This window comes from Fulmarus glacialis, unplaced genomic scaffold, assembly GCF_000690835.1.
Source record: "Fulmarus glacialis isolate BGI_N327 unplaced genomic scaffold, ASM69083v1 scaffold6575, whole genome shotgun sequence".
Lineage (NCBI taxonomy): Eukaryota > Metazoa > Chordata > Aves > Procellariiformes > Procellariidae > Fulmarus > Fulmarus glacialis.
Window position 1 is genome coordinate 35,348 of NW_009213532.1, and position 27,707 is coordinate 63,054.

General features: G+C 43.6%; 1 protein-coding gene across 1 annotated transcript in view; it reads right to left on the bottom strand.

Annotated features, from left to right (window-relative positions):
• Positions 1-27,707, bottom strand: part of CADPS (Ca++-dependent secretion activator) — a gene marked incomplete at its 3' end in the record, with an annotated part of 66,148 nt that overhangs the window by 28,267 nt on the left and 10,174 nt on the right. The window contains exons 4-9 of the mRNA XM_009578214.1: positions 21,369-21,470; positions 20,373-20,436; positions 19,481-19,604; positions 17,022-17,090; positions 6,631-6,737; positions 780-936 (exon numbers count right to left, since the gene is read on the bottom strand). Of these exons, the coding sequence (XP_009576509.1) occupies positions 780-936; positions 6,631-6,737; positions 17,022-17,090; positions 19,481-19,604; positions 20,373-20,436; positions 21,369-21,470 (623 nt within the window). The remainder of the gene's footprint in view (positions 1-779; positions 937-6,630; positions 6,738-17,021; positions 17,091-19,480; positions 19,605-20,372; positions 20,437-21,368; positions 21,471-27,707) is intronic.

Genomic DNA, 27,707 nt, shown 5'->3' on the forward strand with positions numbered 1-27,707 from the left:
CAATGAATCTTCTTTTCCATTAATGTCAAACTTACAAATACATTATTACTTCCTGTGAATAAAATGGATGTAAGAAATACAGCATGGCAAGCATTATGGCTTTTGTAGGTAAGAGAATAATTTCTTCTTTGGTTACTCACTACCGTGATGCTGGAAATTGTTCTCTGAGGATGAGTCCCTGGCTTTTTTATGTGGTCGTACAAAGCTACCTGGGGCCCTGGTCTGGGACCTAATTGAAGGCAATGCCAATTCTGCCCCGGGGAGCGGCAGGACCACTGGGGATAGTGCCAAATCCTCATGGGTTTTGAGGGCATGGGCCCATATGCTTTGGAGAAGAGTCTTATTTCACAGAGCGCTGTTCTTCTGAACTACTTCCATTTACTTTAATATTTTCCTCCCTTAAATAAAATCTTTTAAAGCAGGGACTGTTTTACTCCATGTTCAATAAATGCAGTACATACATGTAAACGATACACACATTTAATGACAGTGAGATAGAGTACCTAATTCCCTGCTTATCAGGCAGCCATTACCAAGAGGCTTGAGAAGATGAAGCAAAATAAAAGTTCAACTTCTCACCTTCGACTGAGGCATTTGATTTAAGGTGTCTGTGTGCTTTTTTTCTAGTGGAAATGGAACAAAATCAAGCTGATGCTAAAAGAGTATGTACTGTAAATCCCTACCCATCTCACTTCTCTGTGCAGTACAGAGAGGCTGAAAGTATTATCAGTAACCTGAGCTGCCCACTGAAAAAGAAATGATCAAAATACAATACATACAGTCACTACGGAGGGAATCGTTTAGAAGCTGAAAGAGCGGAAAGCTGTCCCAGGTGTCTGGGGGTTGCACCTCTAACGCAGCGTCCATATCCACTGCAAACAGTGACAGGAAGGTCTCCGCGTGCTCAACCATTAAGTCTGACCACCAAGCAAAGGCCTTCAGAGTTGGTAGAAAAAGATAATAAAGAAGTATGTTAGTTCTAATAAAGCACAGGCAAAGATGTTAGGCCACATATCTCAAAAAAAATGTGCATCCCATGGAAACTACCTTTATTGTAAAGAGAACAGTGCTTTAAAGTGCTAGCCTGCACGGACAGTGCTAATCACAGGAATTAGGCACTGCTATTTTAATACAAAGATTTCCTGTAGAGGATCTATTCGGAGCGCCACCGTAAAGGCACGCAGCTGTAACGTGGCAGAGAAGGTTTTGTCTGTTCAATTTACAATAAATGACTCCATTCATCTTTAATTATGCGAGTTATCAGAAAAAATCAACTAATTCTTATTCTAAAGTACAGAAATTTGGGAGTTTCTTCACTGTGCTTGTGGGTTTTCTCCTGTGTTTTTCAACGGTTTAAATTTTATTTGGATTCACTACTTCTATTTGTCTTGAAAAACTAGAAGCCTAAGACATTAAAATCTGTCCTAAATCACTCACACTCTCCTTTAGAGATATTTCAAGCATCACCAATAAAAGTTACTACAGCACTGTTCATTTTACATGGTTAGCTACACACACCCATAGAAACACACTACCACCTTCATAACGCTACTGATTAGGAAACCGATTACAAAGCTCTATTATCAACATGCCAAGATAAAAAACAAACAAAAAAAATCTACGGCAAGCCTATATTTTCACAGAGGCAGGGAAAAAATATATCTAAACTTGAAAACCAAAAAATATCAGTGAAGTAACTCATTCTCATGCACATGGGTCCTTAAAATTCACTGTACGGGCTCTCTGACGTGACATTCACATCATACATGGCTCAGATGTGAATGCTGCAAACGCATGCATGCGTGTTTAGTAATCACTTCTGGCTGGGAACATGCAATATGAGAAGTGCTGTCATTAGGACCATGTGCTGTCATTTTGAAGTGACAGGAAATTACTCAGTGACTTAAAGGACCTAAGAAACAGCTTTCCAGCACTTTGCAAGAAAAAGAAACCTCTAGCATAGGCTCAAGACTGGAGATGAAACGGAGAAGACTGGGAATAGATGAATCAGTTCAAAGAGGAATTGCCAGTCACGGAGTGGTATTTTTTGTAGATTTTAGCAGACATGAATAATCAGAATGGACTTTCATTTTCTCCGGGTTCTGTTTTGATTCACTGATGAAGAACTGCGCTGATGTGCAGTTGTGCAGAGCACAACTCCAATTGCTGGTTTACTCAGCCATGGAGAGGGAGCAGTGCCCCAAAACCAGGTTACTGCCATGTTCCCCTTTAATTCTTCGTATTTTGGCCTGATTTCTCGGCTGCCAGTGATATCAGCAGGGGGCCTTTGGGACTATTTCCACTCCCTCATCCCCCCAAAATATAAAGCAGACTGACATTGCCCCGCTACTATTCTGTGAGTTGACATAAAACTGCTGTGAAGACATGGATATGGCGTTGTGCGCCCAGAGCACATCCAAGATGTAAAATAACCAAAATAACTGAATAACCCCCAAACTAATCTTAGTATTGGGCCTGCTCTGTCACGGGGGTGAAGGTGTGGACGAGGTGGGCTGTGCCGTGAAGGCACAGCTTCGGTGTGCCCAGGGGCAGGCTGGGCAAATGCCGTGGCCGGAGCAGCAACACCAGCAGGTTACAGTGTCCCTGTGGTCATGGCGTGGGGACAAGGCGGCTACACCGGGCTCCTTCGCCTGCAAACTGCCCCCAGCCCCACGCACACGGAGGAAGCTGTCGGGCACCGCTGCAGCAACACCTGCCCTGGGGTGCTTGGAAAGCTCAGGGGCAGCGGTGACGGTGGCCCTGGGCATTTGCAGAGTTGTTACTCCGGAAAAGCTGAAACCGGAGCGAGGGAGCCCAGAGGGCTGAGCGAGGGCTGAGCACACGTGGCAACGCTCTTCGGCTCCTCCTCCCACCTCTGGTGCTGGTGTCCCACTGAGCGCCCGGGAGTGCTGCCTCGGGTGGTGTTGCACCACTGCAAAACCACACAGGAGCCGAAAACATCAAGACTCAGGTCTGCTCCCGATGCCCGCTCAAACCTTCTCCCCAAAGCGCAGGTGGCAAATGAGCAGATGCTGAGCAACGGGGCTGCGGAGGGTCTTCTTAAAATTAGCAGTGCTTGTCCATGGTTTTCAAGGATGCCGGGGCTGTCCTTGCACTGAGGTGGTTTCTCTGGCTGTGCCTCTGCCTGCCAAGAGCCTGCCACGCTGTGTCCCCATCAGACACTGCCCACAGGTCTGCGGGCAAAGAGCGATCGCTGTGAAGGACCAACGGCAATCGGCATTTGGGGGGGAAGGAAAAGAGGGGAGGCCAAAGAATATCTTCTGCAGCAAATCCCAACGTAAACACTTCAGAGTCCTGCAATAAAAACCTGCTTCCATGAAAAAGGAAAAAAAATGCTATTTTTAAGAGAAGTTACGAAGAAAAGCATGTGATCATTTGTGAAAAAAAATATGCCCAAACCAGTCACAGTTTCCCTTTTGCTGGAAAAGTCAAATTTTAGCTCCGTAAGTCTCTAACTTATGTCAGGATCCTCAGCCTCCTCCTCCCTAGCCTCGGTGAGCAGGACCTTCCTGCGGTGGGAGCGGTAACACCGTACTTTGAAAATCTCCTTCAAGATGGTAACATGTCATTCATTTACCATCTACTTACCTGCTTTGCTTAAAACACAATGTAAAGGGGGAAAAAAAGTGTGCTTTCTAGCCAAACACACCTATTATTGTATATTTTACACATGGATACACATGTATATATGTATGACCTCAAGGAGTTAAAATACATATATACATATACACATACGTATACATAGAGAGAGAAAACACAAGTTTAAAAATAGGTGAATGGCATCGTCTCTGGCATTTGTCATCAGTCATCCAGAGAGAGGGAAAGGGAGCTGGGAGACATCTGATGGGAGAGATGACACAATGACAGAGACCTCCCGCTCTCACAGATTACAGTCGTAGGCACGCGGTTTCTGCTGCATTTCTGCCTGCGCTGGTTTGCTTCTCTCTTACGGGTAAGACAAAGGCAACTGACTAGACACGGTACTTCTGTTGTAATGTTTTTTGAAAATTTTCCATGTTCTGAGTATTATTTCCTGGGTTATCATTAGCGAGTCTGCCTGGATATCCATGTGGGGAAAAAAGGGGCATGTTTTAATTGCAAAACCTGTTGGTTTTCAGTAAATTAAGGCATTTCTTCAGTAAGTGGTGCAATTTAATTTTCTGCTGAACATCCAAAGTAGACCAAAGAGTCGCACCTCGCAGGTTGAACCTTCTCCAGGTGAATGGACAACATGTCAAAAAAACCTCACCTGGAATAATTTGAAAAAAAAAAAGTGCAATACCTCAGCAATTCTCATTGCACAGTAAGAGCATAATGTGGCTACAATGCATAATAAAAATCAGTGATAAACCACCCAGCCTCTTCCCTCTCTTCTTTTTGGTGCAATTCAAAGTGTGCAGAGAGCTGGCCAACTGCCTGCACGCTGCTGAAATGCCACAGCCACCCTCAGGACAGGGATTCAGTAACGTACCGACAGCGTGCCGGGCTTCTGGAGAGAGATGAATTTCACCCTTCCAGGTCATCGTTCAGAACAAGGGACCGGGATGCCTCCTATCCATGTTGGCATTAACCTTCTGTCTCTAATCAAAACCTTCTGAGACAAAAGATGCTGGAGAACAGTTTTGAGTCTTCCTCCTGGTGAGGATCTCGGCAGCATGGCTGGCTGGACGTGCCCGGCCCTGCAACCGTTTCCTTCAGAAGTCTACTATTTTCAAAATAACCTGCATTTTAAAACCAGCTCCTTCCCGGCTGGTTGTACATCCAGCCTGTGCTGGTGATGAGTGGAATAAAACACTCGTTATCCTCGGACAGGTTATCACAGCTCACGCGTAAGCGCAGCGCTCTCGAGCACCCCCTCGCTTTCCTAAAAATGAAGTTTATTTCACTCCTCACCCCATATATTCTCTCTCTACATATAAATACTGTATATCCAGTACAAGGCACATACAGACAAAACCAGAGGAAGACCACTACCATTCTAGGCACTCGTGTAGTACTTAGTCCATCTCCACCACAGTGTACTAGAGGTCGGGTGAATGCAAAACGACAGAGGTAACAACAGGCTGAGGAGAGAGTCCAGGCAGGTAGGGTTGTGTTGGGATGTAACTGCAGCGCTCGTAAAATATACCCATTGCTACATGCATGGACCGGACTACTATGCCACATTTACCCTCCTGTGTCAGGCTACCAGCTCCGCAAGCAGCTGACTCGAAGTTGCTGTTACATTCCTCGGTCAAAGTTACGGAAGCGAGGGCAACCCGGGTAAAATCCCAGTAGGAAACATGGCACTGAGAGGGCATGCACGAAATATGACAGGAGTGACTCGTTTCATTCGGTTTAGTCACATACCTCTTTCCCCTGCCAGGATCATCCAAGATTGAATGAACAGTAGAAAAACAGGGAGGAAATTTAAATATGCAATCAGGCATTAGTTGGGTGTCGTGGATTGTTGTGTATTATCAATAAGTTAAATTATACTGCAAATTTAATATACACTGGAATGATTTTTAGGTGATTGTGAAATTATTTATCAAATGCTCTTATAATGCAAAATATAGTGAGTATATATATCAATGGGAAGGAAAAGAGAAAATAGTGAATCAGTGTTACATTACCTACAGTCATAAACAATAACTGTTCACTCTGAATTTTAAAACGATTAGCTTTTCAATACGTATCCAAGAGCACCAGATTTATAGAGAACTCAGGGCTCAATCCTGCAAACACTTACACGGGTACGCAACGTCACTTGCTTGGGCAGAAATGTCCCGACGTGCTGAGGGCGGGACTACAGCCAGCAATGTCAGCTGCCTGTGGGTCAAGAGTTTCCAGGATCAAGCCTCATGGTTTTCTGGTCTATATTTGACTATGACATGGTTTCAGTGGTTTTAAAACATGAATCTGTCCATTAAAGTGCTTTGAAGAGTTAAGAGCAGTTGTATTAGGCCTTAGATAACCCAAATAATGAGTAATAGAGAATAATTCATCCTAACCTCCCTGACTAATAACTGAGGTATTCCAATAAGCCAAGGCAGAAGAGGCCAAGGGGAAACCAGGTGAGTTACTGATGTACCGCAGGGGCCCAGGGAAACCCCTGGAAACAACCTGAACGCTCAGAAAGGGACAAAAAAAGAATTCTTTTATTTTGTGGTGGTTTTCCTCGCTACAGCTCTGGACGGCAGGAGCGGTAAGCTGCTGCAGGGACCCCGCTAATGCTGTCTGGAGGCACAAACACATGACATTATTCGGAAGGACGACCTTTCTGAGAAGTGGACAGGCGTGCTCTGGCATGTAGTTGGTGGTGAATATATTTGGCCAGATTCGGCTCCTGCTGGCGCTGTATGAAGGGCTGCAGACTGACGTAGAGGAGAGCAGAACTTAATTAATTCCTCCTTTAGCCCTCCCTCCCCTCTGCAAAAGCAATCTTCCTGAACTGTACTTTGCCTTCATCGCACTTGAGCACCATTATTTAAGAATACTTTTGGCTTTTAAAGAAGATAACCCAGCACCAGTTGGGAAGACATCACGCAAGTATACAAAGCTCCCAGCAAGCCACCGGCGCCTGCTGAAGACCTGGGGGACACGACCTCGCAGGGTGCCGCTGCTCACCTCCGCATGGTGTTCTTCGTTTTGCTGTAGGACTTCAATTACCAATTCTGCCAGACGTATTGTATCTTCTAACTTTTTAGCTGGTGTGACTAACCGGCCTACATTTTCTGTAGTACAAGAACTCGAGTTAAAAGGGAGGCAGGATGAAAAGCTAGACGTACAGTAAGTTATTTTAGAGGTTTAAAAAAAATTCCCATAATATTCTACAGCTTTAAAGATCTTTTCATGCATATGTTAAATGCTTATATAATTAGTACTGAGCAAACCAGAAAGCCACATTCGTTATTATACTATGAAAATACAGTGCTCCAGCTCCAAATTTCACAATGCTGTCAGAGTTGTTTTGCTTTATGGTGAGATGGCGGCACTTTATTAGCTCAAATAAGAACATCGCATTCCCTAAAGACAGCATCTGGCCACTAATATAAGAACAATATGTATCCTTCAATGTAGATGATGCTATTATAGAAGTCATGTCTATATTATTTTGAAATTCTTTTAAGAAGATCAATTCAAACAAATCTGCTTGTACTTTTAATAAATTGTCAGACTCGAGCAATTTAAATGTCACCTGCTACTGAAAGCAAAAATTGCAGGTCTGCCTTGCTCCAGGATTTAACTCCAGAAGGGTCAAGGAGTTACGCATGCTGGAGGGAGTGGAAAGTGGTAAATCCCACTAGGTGTTCATAGGTAAGATTTATATGGGAAAAGAGATGCAACTTTACAGCAAAAACCCCGCAAACAAACCAAAGAGCTTAAATCCTGGAGCTTGTGTTTAGCTATATAGAGCCATTTTGCAGCGTTTTCTGAAGACTTTTAAAAATAATTAAATTCTATTCTTCTAGGTAATTTATATTATTAATAAGATATTTAACATCCAAGGCGGTAACAATCTGAAACATTTAGAGTATTTAACTAGAAATAATATAGAGAAAAATAAACTAATCACATTTTCATTGAACGACAGAGCTGGCTGGGTGCAACCGAGGGGGTTTCTATGAGCTGACACTGCGGCTCACCTCCCCGAGGTGTGCAAAGTCTCCCTGCGATGGTCGCCCTGAGGAGAAGCAGAGCAGGAGACCTGCTGCCCGGGCATCCACCTACGCTGCAGCACGTCACCACGTTAACCACCGACGTGTCACTCTGGGTGCCAATCCCGGCTCTCTAGTGCAGCTACGGCAAAGGATGGCATTGCGCTTTAGTAGCTACACCAGCCAATTTATACCTCTGCACCAATGTACGTACCTCTGCGCTCCATGATATTAAAGCTGGAGATTTCATAAACAGGTGAATACCAAAAAACCAAAACCAAATCATTCTGCTGAATTAGCAGTGTACAACAGACCGTACGTGCCCAACACAGCAAAATGCTAGCTGTGCAGGCATTGAAGCACCGTTACTAGCAACCACCCTGGGATTTCCACAGGAGCCCAGCTAAGGCAGCAGCTTGGGTCGTGCCGACATGCAAGGTGCTGGCTCGACATCTCGCTCCAGCCTTCTGCACACACTAGTTTTTTGCTAGTGTTTAGGTCTTCTTTACTGATGGGACAGAAACTTGTGGTTGCACGCAGGTGGCACCGCTCTGCTCTCCTGGGTCACCTGCTGAAGGCTCAGTGAACTTCGAGGACTTAATTCTCCACCTCAAAATCTTGCCTGCTCCCGGTTTTCCCTGAATACCTGTTCACAGGTAACGAATTTCCCATGAAAAGGAAAGCCACGTTTTTCAGAACAGCCGCATTTGAGCGGCCAAGCGAGGGGTACACGGCTGGTCTTCAGAGGAGCTCAGCAACCCGGTCAGCAGAAATCTGGCATTGCAGGTGCTCAGCTCGGCTGAGAGATGCAACGTGGTAAAGCACCATGCAAATGATCTCTACATTTTTGCTGATTTATGCCACAGACAGGGGCCTTGGGGGTTTCTTCTCCAGTTTTCCTTTCATTTCTTGTATCACTGAAATGAAAAACTATCCGGGTTCTCCTTAACATCATTTATTGGGCAAATACTGAAATTGGAGAACTGCTGGTTAGCTCCTCATTCTTTCTCCTATTCAATCCAGCACCTCACTGACTAAAAGAAGGAGAAACTTCTTCCTTTTGTGCAAAAGGAATCCAAAGACACGTCCCTTAGTAAGCTCTGGTTGTTTCTGCACCTCCGAAGCCAAGGGGAAGCTTTTCCATTGATCAGAGCAGCATCAGGCCCATTCTCATTTGCAACACTGATCTGCTCTCAAATACAACTAAAAGACAAAAGTGTTAATAAGAACAACTGCTCAGAGATGCTGTCTTTAAAGAAAATATTGATGCTTATACAACTTTGGCAGCCAGCAGATGTCAATCTTAATTTTTTTTCATCTTATTTTAAATATTTCCCTGGTTAAGTTACTATACATCAGAATATTCTGCTAAGATAGCTGGAGCACTGACAGTTACATGAAACGTATACGATATACTTATCAAACATTTCATCCAACATCATGTAAAGCTCATACATATTTATAGTTTTCATGCAAAATGTTATGCAACAACAATGTTATTTTGTGCTGACGTTGATATTTGAAAATGTTGCATATGTCAGACATTGCTAGACAAAAAAATGTGGACATTTTGAAATAAATGCTACCTCTAAATCTCTAAAACCTACCACATCGCGCTAGGTATTTTGTATAAAGCTGCACATGAGAACTAGCTTTCTACTACTACACAAGCAACTGCTAGACTAGCAAACCACTGAATAAAAGGAAGGAAGACTATTACAGTACTTGGCGGCTGTTTGGCCATGCCTTTGAGCATATGATTTATCATGTTAGTCTGCGTTTGAGGAGATGATGGTGGCCCAGCCGGTGGCTTAGGCTTGGACGGACGGGCTGCTTGTGCATGACGGAGAGAGACGCCAAAAGTAAAGAGACAAATGACTTCATAAACAGTGACAAAAAGATGGAAACTTCGAAAAGAACATAAGCAGAAATGATCAAATACAAATGGAATAAGCTGCTGGGTTTTTGCTTATCGGTACGTGAAGTATTACACGGTAATGACACCATCTGACAACACATATTCTAGAAGTCAGCAGATTTGAACATCCTACGGTACTGTGCAATCAGAAAGTTAAAAATTCAACACAAGTATGAAACTGCACTTCATGCAGCCATGTGAGGAAATTGAAATAGGATAATTCAGTTAAAACTCTGGAATTCAGCAAAGGTGAAGTAAAAAGGATGACTTTAAGTCAGTGCCTCGGTGCTTAGGTACATTTAGCAATAGAATAATGAGCCACAGGAATTAATTGCTTTGCAAATATCAATTACACATTTTAGAATTAAACGTCACTGTTGGTTAAAGGGAGCTATAAAATATTCTTGTGCAATTTAAACATGTAAAAAAATCTGTCACTTAAAAATGTGTGGTTCCTGATCGTTTCCAGCTCATTTAATTATTTTCAACTTGGAATTCTAGTGGCTTTTATATTCTGGGTTGAATCATATATAAAAACTTGCCAGCTCTATCAAATATGTTACTTGCTATTCCAAATGTTAGAATACTGCAATCAGGACTTGACCCATCTGTCATATAGTTTACAATATCAGCATAGGAAAAATTCAAAGAAAATAGCCTTTCCTTTTACATACACTCAGAATAAATTACATACTGTGAATATATTAACACAATAGTTTCTATTCCATTTAATAACAGTTTTTAGCAGCATTGTGACTATTTTTAATAATGCCATTTGCAAGGAATCTGGCATATTTATCTGGACATTCTATTGCCAAAAGTCCTTGCCATTTCGCTTGCATTTTCCAGTGGGGAAAAAAAAAATCGGTTGGCTTGTGCAAAGTAGATTTCTGATTGCTTTTAATTCTCACAGAATTATAACACTTATCAAAGTATAATAAAGAATATTCGAGTAAAGCATTACTTAAAGAGTATGACTTAGGTTGGTTCCCCTCTCCATACACAGAGATAGATATACATACATACATAAACACACATACAATGTGCACGGAGGCACACACACACACACATTTTTAGTCTTTTAAGCTGTATAATGATTTAAATCAGACTCTCAGATTCAAGCTACTGGTTTCTGCCTTTTGCTTTGAAAAACAAATCTATTTGTTCATCTCTGAAGTCATCCTGATCCTTGTTCAATGTTTATCAAGGGTGGCTTTGTCCCCAGAAACAAACCTCTCAGCCTCAAGTGACAAAAATAACTGCTTTTTGGGCATTGGCCTAATGACTTTTACTCTAATTTAAAACATAAGCAAGAATTTCATTTGGCTACTCACTGATGGCTCCTGAGCTCAACACATAGGATGAATATGTTACTGCCCATCACTATGGAGAGCAGTTTGTGCCAAGGTCCTCGTGTAGGAAGGGACCATGGGGAGAGGGGACCGTACATCTCCTCCCACCCGCATCTGGCAACCGCGTGGTGGGAACCCCTCGCCACCCAAGGGGGTCTGTTGGGCTCCGAAGTTGGGAGAGTCAAAGAGAACGAGCTCCTCCTAAGAGCGTCAAAGCCAGGGGAAAATTGCATCCCAGAACTGCATCCCATCGCATCTCTGGGCACTGCGACCTTCAAGCACCCTTAAATGTGAGTCCAGCCCCTGCATCGCCAACAGCTACCCATCAAAAAACAGATTTCAGACTTCACGGACATCCAGACCCCGTAGTGTTAAATGGGCCTGACTCGTACAAATGTTTTCTGTCCTAGGGAAAGGTCATTAGCAGAGAAGGAAGAGGAGAAAGAGGCAAGAGATGCAGCAGCACCGGGACTTCACAAATTGCTAGTGCAGCGCATACAAAACAGCTTGGAGGAGGCTCCCGCTCTGCAGTTGTCAGCGCTGTGCCCCGGGGTGGCTTCCACTTCGCCGGGAGGCCTGCGAGCAATCCCCCCCAGCGCCCTACCCCTGCTCCTGGCACCTCCCCGCCGCCACCGGCTCTTGAAAACAAGCTTCCACATGGGATTACAGCAGGTTAAGCAACAAATTCTTAATGTAATTCTGATCTGGTCCAATCTGCACAAATATTCAGCTCTTTTGTTCATTTAAATTTTTCAGACCCAAATCCAGGGCTCTTGCACGATGGCTGCAAAACCACCTGGAGCCGAAGGAGAGGAGGGGAAGAGCTCTCTCCCTTCCTCGTGAGCCCCGACCCACACTCTTCTTTGTTGCCTCTTTATTGCAAGAAAATTTAAAAGATTAATGTCTGGCTAAGAAAAATGATTAATTTAATCTGTAAATTTAAATACAAATGGGGCCGTGACTGCAGTGCCCTGTGAAGCGCTGGAGTTTACGCTCCTCTGGGTCCAGGTCTCGGAGACGAAACGTGAGGTCCCTTTCACGGGGTGTCTCGGCTCCTGCTTGGAGCGAGGGAGATGCATCATGCTGGATGGGTTTTACGGCACTTGCCAGCGATCAGCTGCAGCGTGTGGCGGGTTTTCTTTCTTCCCTGTCCTTTTTCTCTCTAATCCCTCGCCACAGCCAGTTTAGCATCAGAAATGCTCTTGTATTCGTTGCTCACCTGTGTCAAATGGGTAAGATTTAAACACCTCCATCACTGAAATCAGAAGTAGGAGCAGCTTCTTCCTTACTAACAACCTGACAAAGTGCTTTCCTGGACAAACTTCTGCCAAAGGTTTATACGCTTCTGCATGATACTTGCAAATAAATACCTGCAGAAACTCCAATTACTTGGCAAATTCTGGGGTTATGCTTGTAATAAGCTTCAGCCTGCAATGAGTATAACAGGTATATTAAAAAATCTGTGCTACTTTGGGTGTATATTGTATACAATTCAGTGTGTGACACACTTTACGGACTGGAAGATTTTCAAACTACGTATTTCTCACTCTGCATCATGATTTCTGCTAGATGGGCTACTAACACATTAGCAACAGTGAGAATTACACTTGCAATAGGAGAAGAGTATTGTTGACTTCTCATATTTTTTAAAAGCGTAGCCACTGGCTCAATGGTTTCCTTGTAATAATTAAAAACATACGACCCCTGCCAAAGGCTTTGGTATGTAAGTGTTATGTGTGCGTTCATTTGCAAGCCAATCATGAAAATGATAAAAAAGAGCTGCTGTTCTCAAGATAACTATAAAGAATAATGGACTTAGCCTGAGGACAAGGCAAAGCAGCCTTTTATTATATTCGTGAAATGAATCTGCGTGTATCTGAAAGGGATTTTAGTAATACCATTTTTTCTTTCAAAATAAGATGTGTTATCTTAAAAGTAAGAAAAATCCACAGAAATGTTCTTTTTTTCAACTCTGAAAGAGACTCTAATTCAGCTCTCAAAACTCAACATACTGAAAAGAGAACTGATCTCCTGACTTCCTGATGATTATTCAGCCTAGTGAGGAATTTTTGCATATCTGAATTATATCTCATGCCTCAGGCGGCAAGTTGCTCTGCAGTTGGTAAGAGACTTGTAGAGAGATAATGGCACAATGCAGATCTTTGTGATTTCTGAAGATCTTGTAATAACTTTGATACTGCTCTAAACACTGCCTTTGAAAGGGCAAGAGGAAACCTCAAAAGCTGCATAACGATTCTTCGTTAAACACAACCGAATGCCATTTCAAGGAATGAAACAAATAAAGCAGCAGTTCAGCAGCACACAAATACAGGTTGTAGTCATGCCTGAGTTAAAGTGCATCATTTATAATGACTTCAGTCTCCACGCCTGCATACAAAGACTGATGTTTTCATACATTTTGCATCCATGTTTATTTGGGGAATGTAATTTTTTTTTTTTTTTGAAGCTTTGTGGTTTATCACAAATGCTGGGAGTGATTGCCTAGCAGCGGCTGGGCTGACAAATCACCCAGGACCTCTCCTTGTCTCGGACCAGGTTAATCAACAGGCAGCTCAGGCCCTAATACTTCAGTGCACTCGCTCAGAGTTACGGATATGTGCACAGAGTTTCCCAGGCTGAGATCCAGAAATAGGGAAGGTGAGTGACATAAAGTGAGCATGGGGACTGTGACAAGGGCCAGTAAGAATGCCTTGAAAAATACCACTGCTTCTTAACAACCTGTTGTATTGCTCTAGTCAAAACCCGACCTCTTCTGCACCCGCTTCCTTGGCTGAGGACGCTTTCCATGCCTGCTGGGGCGAGCGCTACGTGCAAGATGCTCCACGGCCGGTGCCAGCTGAGGCTGACGCAGCCGAAGCCGCTGCGCCCGGTCCCCCTCGCTGCTCCGTAGGCAGCACTGACCCCGCACTGACCGGGTTTCGGCTTTGCACCCACCCCGGCACCAATGCCGGCTGCATTTTTGAGGGAAGTCAGGCTTCCCTGCCAGCCTGGCCGGGAGGGACAGACCTGGGGAGGGTGGTGCATGCCAGCGACGCAGCGTGGTGAGATGCTGCGCCTCCGGAGCCCTGCTTCCCTGGACAGGGGGCTGGGGAGGCTGCTGGACAAGGATTTTTAGATAGCCCAAGAGTAGCTGATTTCCCTTGGTGACAGAGCAATAGGACTTCAGCAGGTCCATCTGCTCTCCAGTTACTTTCTGCTTGCAGTCCGTGCCCCGTTGCTCTGCTGCCCTGGCACCAAGCAGCGAGGCGAGAGCTGCCTCCATCCCCACGTCTCCTTCACTTCTCATCTCTGTGCATCAACTCAGCAGTACCCACAAGAAGCCTCTCTTTACAGAGACCAAAACCAAATCACAATACGAGAAATACTCGGTCTGAAAACTATAAAAAAAAAAAAGTCTTATACTAAACACAATCAATTGCCAAACTGACAACTATCGCCTTGGCTGGCACCATCTCTAAAGCTGCCTGTACCCGACTCCAGCAGCGCAAAGCGGCACTTGTGTTCATGGGATCCCTCCGTGCCACGGCACTCCAGCGCAGCGCAGCACACTTCACCAATCCTGTGCTTAAGGGATGGAGAAGTTATTCTGTCCTGTAGAACAGAATGGATTCCCGACTTATGTAAATAAGCAGACAAACATTTATTAAAAGGTTGCACTTACTAATCTGAGTGTTAGTAGTTTTGTCTGATTAATAATTAAAGCAAGTCATTAATCTTTAATTGTTTTAGTGTAGTGTTCTGTTTAATGTTCTATTTCAAATCACTATTTTTAAAGCAAAGCAAGAGACTACACACTTTTCAGGAGAAAGGACATCAAAGGGTGACATTTGTGTATTTAAGAAGTAGTTGTTTTCAGTATCTTATTTTTATTCTTGCTTCTGGCAAAATAAATAAAAAGTCAGGCCAAAACCCAGTCACTTTTGACTGCACTTAAGCTGAGGAACTGGTTTCAAGTTGAGTTCTGCTGACCTTGCCCGAAAAATTTTCATTTAAGACAAGGGGAGATTTGTGGGCACGAAGCAGCGGAGTCACAACTCCCCGCGTCCTTTCCCTCGCTCCAAGCATCGAGAAGAAGCAGTTTTATTTTTAAACGAGCTGGGCCATAGAAACGTCCTTCTGAATTTCTGAACTGTAAGCACGTGACGAGCCGTTGCCAGCAAGCGTGATGCTCAGCGCATTTATCGTGCTCAATGCACAGCAGCCCGCGCTCACTTTAATTCGCTCTAGTTATTGGTAATAGCTAGGATTGTTCTATTTGCTATTTGTTTATTTGCACCTCTCATAGCTGTAGGGACAAATTATTCTCCGTGTTTTAAATATTTATTGCTATTCAAAATTAGTTTTGGTGTCATGCAAGCGCCCTAGATCCTGGGCCAAATTTGAGCTGCGGAGGCCTGGGGAAGCCCGGGCAGAACTGGGCCCAGCCTCTTGCCCTGCTTTTTAAAAGCAATTTCCCTCTGCAAACAGAGCTGAAATCAACCCCATCTTTTTTTGCCTTTTTTTTTTTCCACAAAACAGAACAATCTACTCACAAAAAGAAATGAACAGTTCAGGTTTCAAGGACTTTCGAACTAGGACTCTGGGATACAACAGAAACAAGAACAGGGGCTGCAGAGCTCCACCATCCCTTCCGCAGAGACGGGCGCTTGAGCTGAGCCTTTGCCTTGTTACATGTCACCACAGGGCATAAACGAGAGACAAACACGACTTCTGTCCCACCGGATCGTTTGTTACACATTAACAAAAAAATAGAAAATAAATTGGAAAAAAAAAAGAAAACCAGTCCTCCCATCAGGGCATAAAACAGAAGATATGAAAAACAAAAATGAACGTTAGTTTAGTTATAAATGTGCTTGTTAGGTGTGTTAAATTAATGGCCAAATCACCAACGTTTTTTCACCCAAAATGAGCTGCAGTTCTTTTGGAAAACAAGAAACTTTCTCTTTACACAGGCTAGCTTCTCCTCTAAAACTGTCTCCTAAGGAGATACTATATTTCTATAAGGTATTTCTAATCTACACTCTATTCTAAGGAAGGAAGAAAAGGAGATTACGTAGACAGCACAAATTAACTCCTTAAGTATTAATGCATCTCCATTTTCAGCCTGAAGGAGTACATATCTTAAGGAGCTATGAAAAAAGAAAACAAAATAAATATAACTCAACAGTCCTAGCAATTTATAATGCATATACAATTGTTCACCTGCGTCCTTTTGATTCTCTATATGAAAGAGAGAAAGCAACAAGGAGAGAAAAGAGAGAAACAAGAACAGATATGCAGGATTAATGAGCAAGTGGACCGCACAGCCCCCCAGTTATGCGTGATATATGACATTTGAAAAGAAGAAAAGTCGCCCCGTCTCGCCCCCCGCCCCCCGAAAGCATGGGGTTACCAAAAGAAGCTCCTTTCACGGAGGTGAAAGAAAACGCTGCACAAATAGAAAACCAGAGAGGGCGAGCTCTGAGGACACAGAGGGGATCTCCAAGTGACAGCGGGGCTGGGATGTCCCCTCCAGAGCTCGGTGCAAAGGAGTAAGTAAAAATCGTCGAGGAGGAGAGCAAGTAAAGCGCATCCTTCCGCTCGAGAGCTAACAGACAGGAGACACGTAAGATCTGATGTACAGAGAAAGGACAGCCTTATACGATCTTATACACAGGACTGGGTAAAGGGATGGCTTTTTCCGAGTGTCCTTTATCTGACCTCTAGCTCACTTCTCCCCGATGTGGCTGCTACCTTTTGATTGTGTACCAGTGACAAGCACTTTACAAATTGGGGTTACACAGAAGCAAAGTAAAAATGCATTCAGGTCACGGACATAAAGAAGAACTGAAAAAACTTACAGACTATCTGAGTTTATCACAAACAGATGGGTTAATTGTCTAACCTGGTTTAGGCTGATAAAAAGTGACTGGACTTCTCACACTGGGTTTCACAGACAGAAGCAACAGACAAGCCAATGCTAAAAGACTTGAAGCAAGGAGAGTGAGTTGGTTTGGATCTGGACTTTCTTGAGGTAATGAAAACAGAAAGAGTGAGGACAGCATGGAGAGGAGGGTGGTAGGTACTCACGAATGGTTAAATCCATCACTTGAGAGGCCAAGCAGAAGACAGGATGCTCATACATTTCTCTCTTTTTCCCTATAAAAGAGGATTTGGGCATGCAAGAGGCTTAGGTCAGAGGTAAAGAGGTTATAGGCTATAGGTCAGAGGAAAACTTTATATTAGGTTAAAAGGAAAGTAGCCGTAGAGTATTTTGGGATACACACAGAATAAAAGGAAAAAAGAAAAAAAGAAAAAAAAAGGAGGGTTAAAATTGGAGATCTACTGGATTAACCATTCAGCATGCCCATGAGTCACAAGAGAGGCCGTGACCATGACTCTAGAGGTTTGCTCTGAACTATTTGCAAGAATATAATGATCAAAACGTCATGAATAGAGGGAAATAGAATTCCATCGGTTTAAGGCTTCGAGATACTAAGGATTTCAGCCTTCAGTATCTAAGGCTTTCACAGGTATTTCTTCATAAGCATAGCCTCGAGCACTGCTGCCACTGATTTGGTTTTGCATCTCTGACAAAACTCTCTCAAACATGTGGCTGTTCAAACGTCAGCTTTTAAAAAGCAAGATTTCAAAGCCATGTAGGGCGTGCAGGAACGCACCTCACCGAGGCAAATTTGTTGTTTGCTCTTCTAAGGAAGTATTTGAACACGTAGTGGACTATGCTCATGAGAGAAAACCTGATGCATGCAGCTGGCGGATGTTGGGTTGTTCGAATTAACAATCCCAGCATGCTTGGAAATTGGTGTTACAACCACTTTTATAGAGATAGTATCAAAAAGTGGCTGTGGCCAATCACGGATAAAGGAGGAGAAAAGCAGAAGAGAGCAGGTAGTGTGGAATGAACTATTTCTCTGAAAAGGTAGCTGGAAAAAAAAAGGTTTGTTGCTTCAAAGTATTCCCAGACCTAAAAGTCACAGTGCGAAAAAGAGGGCAGGTAATTAACACAACCAAGAAGAATTGAGGCACAAAAGGAAAAGTACACACTAACTGTTCTACTTTGGAAATGAATGCATTTTTACTTACAGATCATAAAGTTTGTTTTTGCATAGATTGATCTGAAAGAAGAGAGCAAATCTTACCAACGAGTTAGTGATATTTACACAGAGAACCTAAGGGAGCCAGCCCTGGGTAGAAGCATCTATCAACAGAAAAGCTGCTTTTGATTCTCAGTCCTTCTCCATCCTTGTCAAGTATATTTAAAGATTGCATTTTACAGAATACACCAATTAAAATGTCCTGTGAAATTGAGTACTTCGATAAATTGCCTGATAATACAGTGCTTATGAAACCTTCGTTCCTTCTCTATTTTTGTCACTCATTACCAAGTCAAGAGTTGATAAACATCCTTTTAGTGCCCAATTCTTAAGTGTTTCTCACTGGATGCATAACAATGAATTCATTACCACTGGTACACAATTTGCATCGTTAGACAGAAAAAAAAATGGAAAAAGAGAGGACATGTCATGTACAGAACCTGGACAATTTATCATATAATAACCCAATTTTTCATGTAAACAAGAACTAAGAACAAATCAGAGGGATTTTTGGGTGTTTTTTTCTCCTCTCAATATTGTCCTAGAGGCATACAATGATAATCTCAGCTGTGGGAAAGCTTCACATCACACATGACAGAAACCCAGAGTCTAAAGCAGAACATACTATTCATCTGGAACATACAGGTTTAAGCAATTGGGAACTTGGATGAAGTTGGGTAGGAGTTTCAAGTTGTGAATAGCAGCCAACAAGGTACCAACGTAAACTGATTAACATGTAAAGAACGACTGGATTGTAGAGCTTCAGCTAACACGTACCCTCTAGCAAGATTTAAAATGTCTTTTTGATGGCTACATGTGTCTCTGGTCACTGGTTATTATTCTCCCATAACTTAAAAGGTCAATAATATCAGCTATGCTGGATTTAGAGTGACAAGAAAGAAATCTGATGCAAGTATGGGATCACTGATCAATGACTGCTATGCAAACTGCAAAGACAATGAAACACTCCCAGAAAAAAGACATTTTAAATTGGCTACAAATGCTTAAGCATAGATTAAACAGTTTTTCAGCTTCTTATTTTTCATTTGTTTCCTGAACTCCACTGTCACAAGCAATTAGCTGCACTATACCTTCAGCTGCAAAGATGACATCCCAAGTATTTCTCAATTTGTTTTTTAAAACCACGACATGAGTCTGAATACTACACCACTGGCCAAATGCACTAACGATCAGAAAAAAAACCCCTACAGTTCCTTTTAACTGTTTCCTCTCTGTTTTCCAGAAAAAGAAATGTTTTGCATAGCTTCCATTCTTAACTGCTTCCGAAGCCAACACCACAAAAATGATTCAGAATCACATCAGTTTTATTGACAAGTGAATAAATAGCAAATGAGCTTCTTTTAAATAGCTCCCAGCCACAGTTGCCGCCTAGAAATATAACAAAATTTTAATTTCACAAAGAAAGAGCCTTACCTTCAATTTTGGCATACTCTGATAGTCGAGTATAATTGACTAGAGCTGCTTGCTCCAAGCATTTACGGATGACTGTTTTTACCTCCTCTTGAGGGACCGGAGTAACTATGTCTTTCATCAGAACCTTGACACAAGAAAATCTGATTTGTTGTGGCATCGGGCACACAGAACTGCTTTTCTCCAAGCCCAGCACATAGATCTATTCCTACACTAGCACTGCGTGGCTCTTGGGGTATGCGTACAATATGCAGGATCCACTACAAGGTCACCTTGGTCAGCTTGAGACGTGGTACCTACCCCTGCCGTTATTATTCCTCTTCTGTATCTATACCCTATGGCATGCCCTGAAATCTGTGCTTCTGATTTTTTAGGGCATGACATTAAGATCTATCGCAACCTCCCCAGTGCCAGGCAATATTACGCTCTTCGCGGGCTCTGCTGATTGACTTGGGTTTAGGTCTGGGCTTGGCCATACTGCATGTCAGCAGAGGTGAGAAGGATGTCGGAGCAGCAGGAAGGCAGAAATAGGGATGGGGAGGATGACGGTGAGCAGGTTTCCTATGCCCAAGGGGAATGAGCCTGCCTTGAGATGGGAATTTCACCGGACAGCAGCCAGGCATTGCTTACAAGGGTCTGCGGTGGAGATGCTTGCCAGCGAGATCCTCCACTATCAACACAGACGCAGGCTGTGCTGCCTTTAGCAGCCAGGCTACACGCTGCCCTCCGAGCTGCAGCAGGAGAGATAACAGCCCCACCTAATAGCCCACATTTCAATACTAACTATGATTAATTACACGTCCTATGCAAAAACAACAGTTCCTCAAGCTCTTCTAGATGGAAAGATAGATGAATACAGGTAATTTTAACTACTCTCTGTTATTCTTATGCTTACCCTTTCCAGCAGCGATAGAGTAGCTTTTAGTGCACCTTCTGGACGGCCAAATGGAAAGCAGTACCTAGAAAAATCACATCACGTTAACATCAGATCAGGTGCATGCGAATAAGCCTTTCCAGTGCTATGAAGATGCTTTCCTAAATATGCCCAAGCAATGATCCAGTCTCTCTGCCTGGAATGAGCAGTTTTTCTACAAGGTAATTTTCTGAAAGGGTTTGATGGTGTGGACATTAAGGCAGCAAAACAGAATACGGGGTATTAATAAGCTGATAGTTTTAGCAGCTTATCAAATCTGGGTGTCACCTGGAGAGTTTTTAGATCTCATAGGAGAGAGTTAAATATCATCTTCTTGTAAAAATGTAAAAAAAAAGCCCCTCTGGAAAGGATATTTACTTCCAGCTGGAGACCTGGCGATGCACCAGGCTGTAGGTAACCGGCTGAACCAGCCACCGTCCCTGGCGAGTGGCAGCTCCAAGGGGCTCCCGCAGGGACCCCGCGTGGGAATCTCATCACCCGCCTGCGTGCGAACGTGCACCACCCGCCCAGGACCCGGCTGGTGCGCAGGGGGCAATTCATCCCTTTTTGCGGGGGCAGTATCCATCCTTTCTATACTGTGACACCCCTGCAGAAAGCCCTGCCTGTCTGAATACCAGGGAGAAGGGAAAATAAATGGGTAATAACCGAGCAGAGGGGAATGGAGAAATAAGAGGACAAGGATTTTTTTGTTGTTGTTAAATTTTAGAAAAAATCCACAGCATTACCATGCCTATGGGAGCAAGATGTTTTGAAATACCCTTTAAAGGTTATATATTTAAAATCACTCTCCAGATACAAGCATGCTACAGTGCAAGCTTCACTGCCCTGCGTAGGTCTGTGCCACCTATGCAAAATTCCCGTGTGCATTCAAAACCTGCCTTTTGGCTTTGCTGCTTATAGGAGGGAGCTGGGAGGAAATCAGTCCTCTCGCATTCAGCCTGGGCTCTCTGCCTTTACCTAAAATGCGTGATCTGATTCTCCAGAAGCAAACGAAGCCGCTCCTTGATCTCTTCAAAACGCTCTTTCTCGTCAACGGTCACAGTTCCTATCCCGTCAGGCCTGGGGGAGAAATGCCATGAATGACTCAGACTCCATCTCGGCACCCTGGTAACTCATCCCCACAGCACACAGCACGCTGCCCTTTCGGAAAGGGACGTCACCAACTATGAGACCCGGGTCGGAGGATATGCCACACCGAGAGACGGGTGGTCACGGCAGCACAACTGCCGAGGTATCAACAATAAAGAAAGAAAGAAATATCCTCTCTCAGAGTGATAATCTAGATGTAGACGCCCCCCCCCCCCCCCCAAAAAATGTGATAGAGAAGTTGGAAAAAGCAGAATCCCCTTTTAAATTAGGTACGTGAGAGGGAGCGCAATGCCAGCTCTCATTGCAGGATTGGGCCCATTGCTGGCAAAATAGGGACTTGATTTCTGCAGGAAAATTCAACTGCTAATTTAACACAATTCACAGTATAAAAGAATATCAACAATAGGCGTATATACAAACAGAATATAAAATCCTGCACTCCTTCATAACCGCTGAATCACCCCATTATAGTGATTTCTTGAAGTGAACCATCTTCAATGTATTCTGCCAAAATGTGCCTAGAGAGCGACACGCATTTTGTATTTGAAAATGCAATGCTTTTTCAGTCATTTAATTTTAATTTCTAAAAATTAACACATTGATACAATTTGTCAAAGATTTTCTCGGACTATGTACTACACTCTTGTATTTCAGGAGTGCACAGGAGAACATTGTGAGACACCCAGGTCCTGCTGCCCTGGGGCGTTTCTCGTCTTTCACGGAGCACAGTGTACAGGCAAACCCTGCTGAAGCTCTCCCGGGGCTGGACGACGCGGTGGTCCCTGTGCTCTTCCACCTCGTACCTCTGCCCATGCCAACCCACCCGAGAGCCGAAAGCAGCGATCCCCTCCTGCTCCCCCACGGCAAAACACGCCGTGCAGCAGAATCCCGGGCGAGAGGAGAGAGCGAGTCTAATCCATCCTCCAAAGGAATCGGCCAGGCAGACAATCAGCGGCACTGCTTCCCATTGCCGGCGAGCAAAGTCTACGGATTTGTGTACTCCTGGGCAACTCTGCTGGCACAGGCGCTCTTTAGGCAATGTAAGACGTCTTAAAATTGAACAAATGTTCTTACTTAAAGGCCTCCTCCAGTGTTCAGCTTAAGCTGCATAAATCCGCAGTACTAGGCTGGTTTGGCTATACAAAAGACTTGGCAAGGGATTACAAAGCTTCTAATGAACCTCCTGTCAGGGGTTAATTGGTTGGCTTTATTTTCCTCTTAAAGAATCAAAGGCCCTAAACTTAAAAAAAAAAAAAAAGCTATCAAAAATTAAAAGCTATAAAATCTGTACAATCACTTCTCCTTGACCCTGCATTTAGTAAGCTCTTAATATCATAAATACGAGCTCTGATATTCCAACACAGGTGAATAAACCATTAAAACATTTTGGAAGAGGAACTAACAAACCTTACATGATATTTACTGCAAAATTTTAAAGCTAAATATATATTAAATAAAACTTGCAATGTGGACACAGAAAAAGACTGGAATACCAAAGGATGTATTTAAATTTAAACAGCATTTAATCAGAAATCTTTTCTTGATTATTTGCCAAATTCAGTTGTGTATTAAGGAAAAAAAAAAAGGAAAAAAGATTTAGGCTGAAACTTGGATAAAATGTCTCAGCTGGGGAACACATTTCATAAACAATTTTGGAACTATGGATCTGGTCTCATTAGTACCTAATTAGGACTAGTTATTTTGAAGAAATGAGCAAGCCACAAAAAAAACAAATTAGATATCAAGCAAAAATTAATGTTTGAACATGCTTAATATATTTTTATTCCAAAGTTCCATAAAATATTTAATATTCAGACAGAGATGTTCATGCCTTTTGTGATGCTGTGCACCCCACAGCGCCTGGTTTGCCCCCAAGCAGAAGAGCAGATAATTCAAGGCAGACCGCAATAAACGCCATACATTAAGGGGCAGGGTTGAAGGCCTCGTTTGACTTTTGGCATTCGGTTCCCCCCCCGTACCCATAACAGCTCACAGAGTGTCACTAGGTTAATTGTATCAGCACTGACAAACGAGGTAGGAAAAGCTGCCTGCCCTGGCCGTGATTTGCTGATGGGCTGGAAATGGTCTGAAAGTTATGTTACCCTTTGCTGGGTCAATAACCTCAACCGGCGAGATTTAATGGCAGGATCTGACAGCTCGGGTTGGGTCGCAGCCCTTTCACATGAATCGCAGTTTCTCACTGTATTCAAAGGGCTTCGGTTTTGCCAGAACTGGTTATTTAGCGCTCACCATGTAATGACTCGTGTCGGACACCCAAAACGGGCTGCCATGACGGCATCAGTCGTGTCCCAGCTGGGCAGTGGTGGCTCTGGAAGCACCGCTTTGAAAGCACTGACCCACACGAAGACAAAAGGTGGGCTCTGGAGAGCGAACCTCTGGCCAACGCAGCTCTTGCCCAAGTCACAACGCCTCAAGGGATGCCAACCCAACCACCGAGGCGCACGTAGACCACGTAGGCTTAACCCGTGGTCACCTGCTGGTCTTTGCCTTTCTCGGGGTCTTTGTGAGCCAGGAGGACATCAAACCCGGTGGCTCCGGACACCGCTCCCTCCATGCAGGGCCTGCCGCGCGGTGGAAACGCACGCCGCTCTCGCGTATCATGCACTGCAAACTTGAGACAATCTACAGGTCAGCTGTAGCCATTTTTGGAGCAGCGCGGATGTCTGGAAGGGCCTGCCAACCGAGAGCCATCACCACGGCAAGGACTCCCTTTCTCACCCAGCTGTAGACTATATTGCATCTGACATGATGAGCATCTCTTGAATCTACCTTTCAAATTTTCGGCAAACCATTTTCTCACTGTCCTTCACAAAGTTGACATTTTCGGCAGCACGATAGGAAAGATGTCATGTCGGCTGCTTTTCAAGTTGTTGTCACAGTGGTTAGCACCAGTTCTGTCATCTTTGCTTTCCTCACAATCCCCCATCTTGAGCCATGTCACAAATAATAATACTTCCAATGTTTTTGTCAAATTTCAAATACTATAACCCAGCTGCACATCTTCGGATTTACTAGTTATGTTAATCTTTGTTGCTCATCTTCCCAGAAGCTGAAGCATTAGGAACTCATTAATTAGTGACAAATGCAAGATATACATAGAACTGGAAAAACACTACCCAAAGCCTTGCACTTAATTTATTAGCTCGATAATTTTTAAACCTAATTAAATATTCAAGTCAAATATACTTTGAAAATGTAATCTTTTTGAGGGAACATATTTATTTTCCCTTTTGCAAGAACACAAAGGGTACATAGCTTAGCATTGCTATAATTTAAGATTCACTTCTGTGCTCTAGACAATTCCAGTACATGGCTGATGGGACTGAAAAAAATCCCCAGGAGAAGCTCAAGTCGCTCCAGCTCGTTTCGATGCTTATCGGCAATTTGTTTTCAGCAAAGGTCTCCAGCTCAACTTTGACATTTGCTATTTGATCTCATGGACAGAAGCACCGACTCCTCCAGCGAGCAGCATTTCTGCAGCCAGGCTAGCTAAAATGCAGCTGGAGGAAATGGATGTTCTCACATGGAATCCACAACCACATCGTTATTACACTGAAGCAGTGATAGAGAATGAGAGGAGAGCAAAAGGATGAAAAAAAGTTCTGTGTGTACATGGTATATACTGAGGCACAAAGGACAAAATGAGTTTGGGTCTATGAATTCAGGTCAACAAACAACATAAACGTCTCCATCTGTGCGGAGACACAATTTCATTCCATTCTCTATAGCTCCTGCTCACGGACACTTGAGGTGTATGGCAAAAGTTGTGGGCAGAGAGGGAAGCAGAAGGGCAAAAAAGGCAAGAAAAATAAATAAGGAAAATTTTAATTATAAGTAAACAAGTTTCAGATCACTCCTTCTGCTGCAGATTCACTATGTTGGCTCCAAACTAGTAAATTCCCACTGTAAATATTTCACGTGAAAAGTTTTAAATGCCGCTTTCCTAACCCTCCCCTTGTTTTTAAGTTTTAAGCCACGAAAACAACAACATCAACAAAGCAGGTGGTGAAATTAAAAAAAAAGGGTTGCAATTTAAACAGCAAAAATGATAGTCCTTGTTTAGCTTAGATGGTTTGTGCAAATTCCGGGGTTAATTATAAATTATAATTAGGACCTGTGATCCTAAGGCCACTGCTTTATTCTACAAGCCCCGCCTCCCCCCATGCCCTTTTCTAATTATACCCAGTGCCCCCAGGGCTAGTTATGCTGCTAAAACAAATATATCAAAATGATTTTTTAACAAAGAGTAATATATGAAGCAATAGCATGCATTTGTATGCAATTATAAATATACAGTATAGCTCCAGTGGGTTAATCTCTTTGACATAAGCCTGTATGAAATACCATGGCGGCTTATAAATGAAAAGACATATCATCTTTTACACCTTTTATGTTTAACTTGTCTACACTTTTTTTACTGGGAAAAATATTGCTTACACGTAGCAAACAGATCTTTGCACGCACTGTGAGCCCTGGCATACAGAGCCAAGGAAAAAAAAACAATGTCAAAAACTGATGCAAATAATTTGATTTTTTAAGTAACAACTCAAATATAAAACACGTGCTGCCTTCAGCTCCCTTGCTGGTTGCCAGGTGCAGCACATATGAGCTATACAGTAAACATCGATGATTAGTGCCTTGGACGGCATGTGTCAGGGTAGGCTTTCAAAGGATTCCTCACAGGAAGACTTGCCTGCGCGAAGTCCCACCGGTTGCACGGGGGCTGGCTCTGGGGACGCGGGCAGGACCACAGCTGCCTGCCTGCTGCCTCCGACATCTCCCCCAGCAAATCTGACCTGAAAGAGCCCACCTGTTTAGACCCCTTGAAAAAAAGCTTATTCAGCAAACATCGATTTTCCCCGACTCCCCTTTCTTCTGGGAATTCACACCGTGCGCGAAATGTGGGTTGAGAGCCCTTTGTTCAGCCCAGCCCTCCGCCCGCTCTCCCGGGCGCTGCCCCAGCCGCCCGCTCGAGATGCTGCGGAGCATGGGAGCCATTTCATCCTCCCAACTCCTGCCTTCATTTTGCTTGGGCTCTCCTCCACGCCGCAGCACCGAGCCAAGTCACGGCTCATCGCTTCTCATGTGCGATCTACACCCCTGACGTACCGCGGCTGAACCGGATGGTTTCTGAGCACTGCCATCCTACACCCATTGTAATGAATCACGTCAGCCGGTCGCACGGAGCTGGTTATCTGCTGGTGGCTGGCAACCCACCTCCCTTCAGCACAGACGCCGGATCCTATCCGACAGACAGCCATAACGCACGCCGTGTCGCCGCGGACTTATCGCGGGGCTGGTCGGGACACGGTGCCGGCACCTAATGAAAGGTTACGGCACTACGCCATGCCAGATTTTAACCTGCCTAACTGCAGCCAGGGCTATGCATCTGAATGAGACGTGGAAACTAAACACGAAGTACTACGGGAAGCATACAAAGATACTGTGAAAAAGTGTTCATATATTTACTAGTTCTTTTAAGGGACAAAAAAAGTCCTGTTTTGGTTTTTTAACTAGCTGTATGGAAATCTTGCCTTTATGTAAAACAGCCAGATATGTGTTAGAATACAATGGAAAAAATTACAAATATGTTATGCAGGCTTTTTGATTCCTCGAGGTCTATGACAACAACATCATTTCTGCTGGCTTACAGTTGTAAAAAACTAATGAAAGCTAATGCTAATGTTAGCTAACGAAAGAGCTACTTCTTGAAAACAAGTCTGATGCTGTAAAATACAGTTTATAGACACAAGAGCAAGTCACTGATATACCAAATTAATTGAGAGACTTGCAAGTGCTTGGACCTTGGGTAAACAGTCATCTAACAGCTCGCAGAGAATGATGCTGTTCAGTTGTTATTAGACTGGAGGGGATTCAGTCTGGCATCCTGATTTTGATAAGCTCAATGTCTGCTAATACTTAGCATGCACACATTCATTATTTTAGTTTTACTTTTAAAAGTTGGGGATTAGCAAGCATAGAAAGAGTCTTTTTTGGTTTTAAAGTTTAAAAATAAAGTTATTACATGTCTAAATCCAAAAAAGGCACATGCAAAACCATGGTCACTACTGAAAGCCACCCTTCGAAAGGGGCAGGCTTAAGGTTTAGGCGCTTAACTTTGGGCCTGGGAAAGCTGAGCCCAACTTTCTGCTCCGCAACGCCTCTCCCGCGCGCAGACAGGGAAGC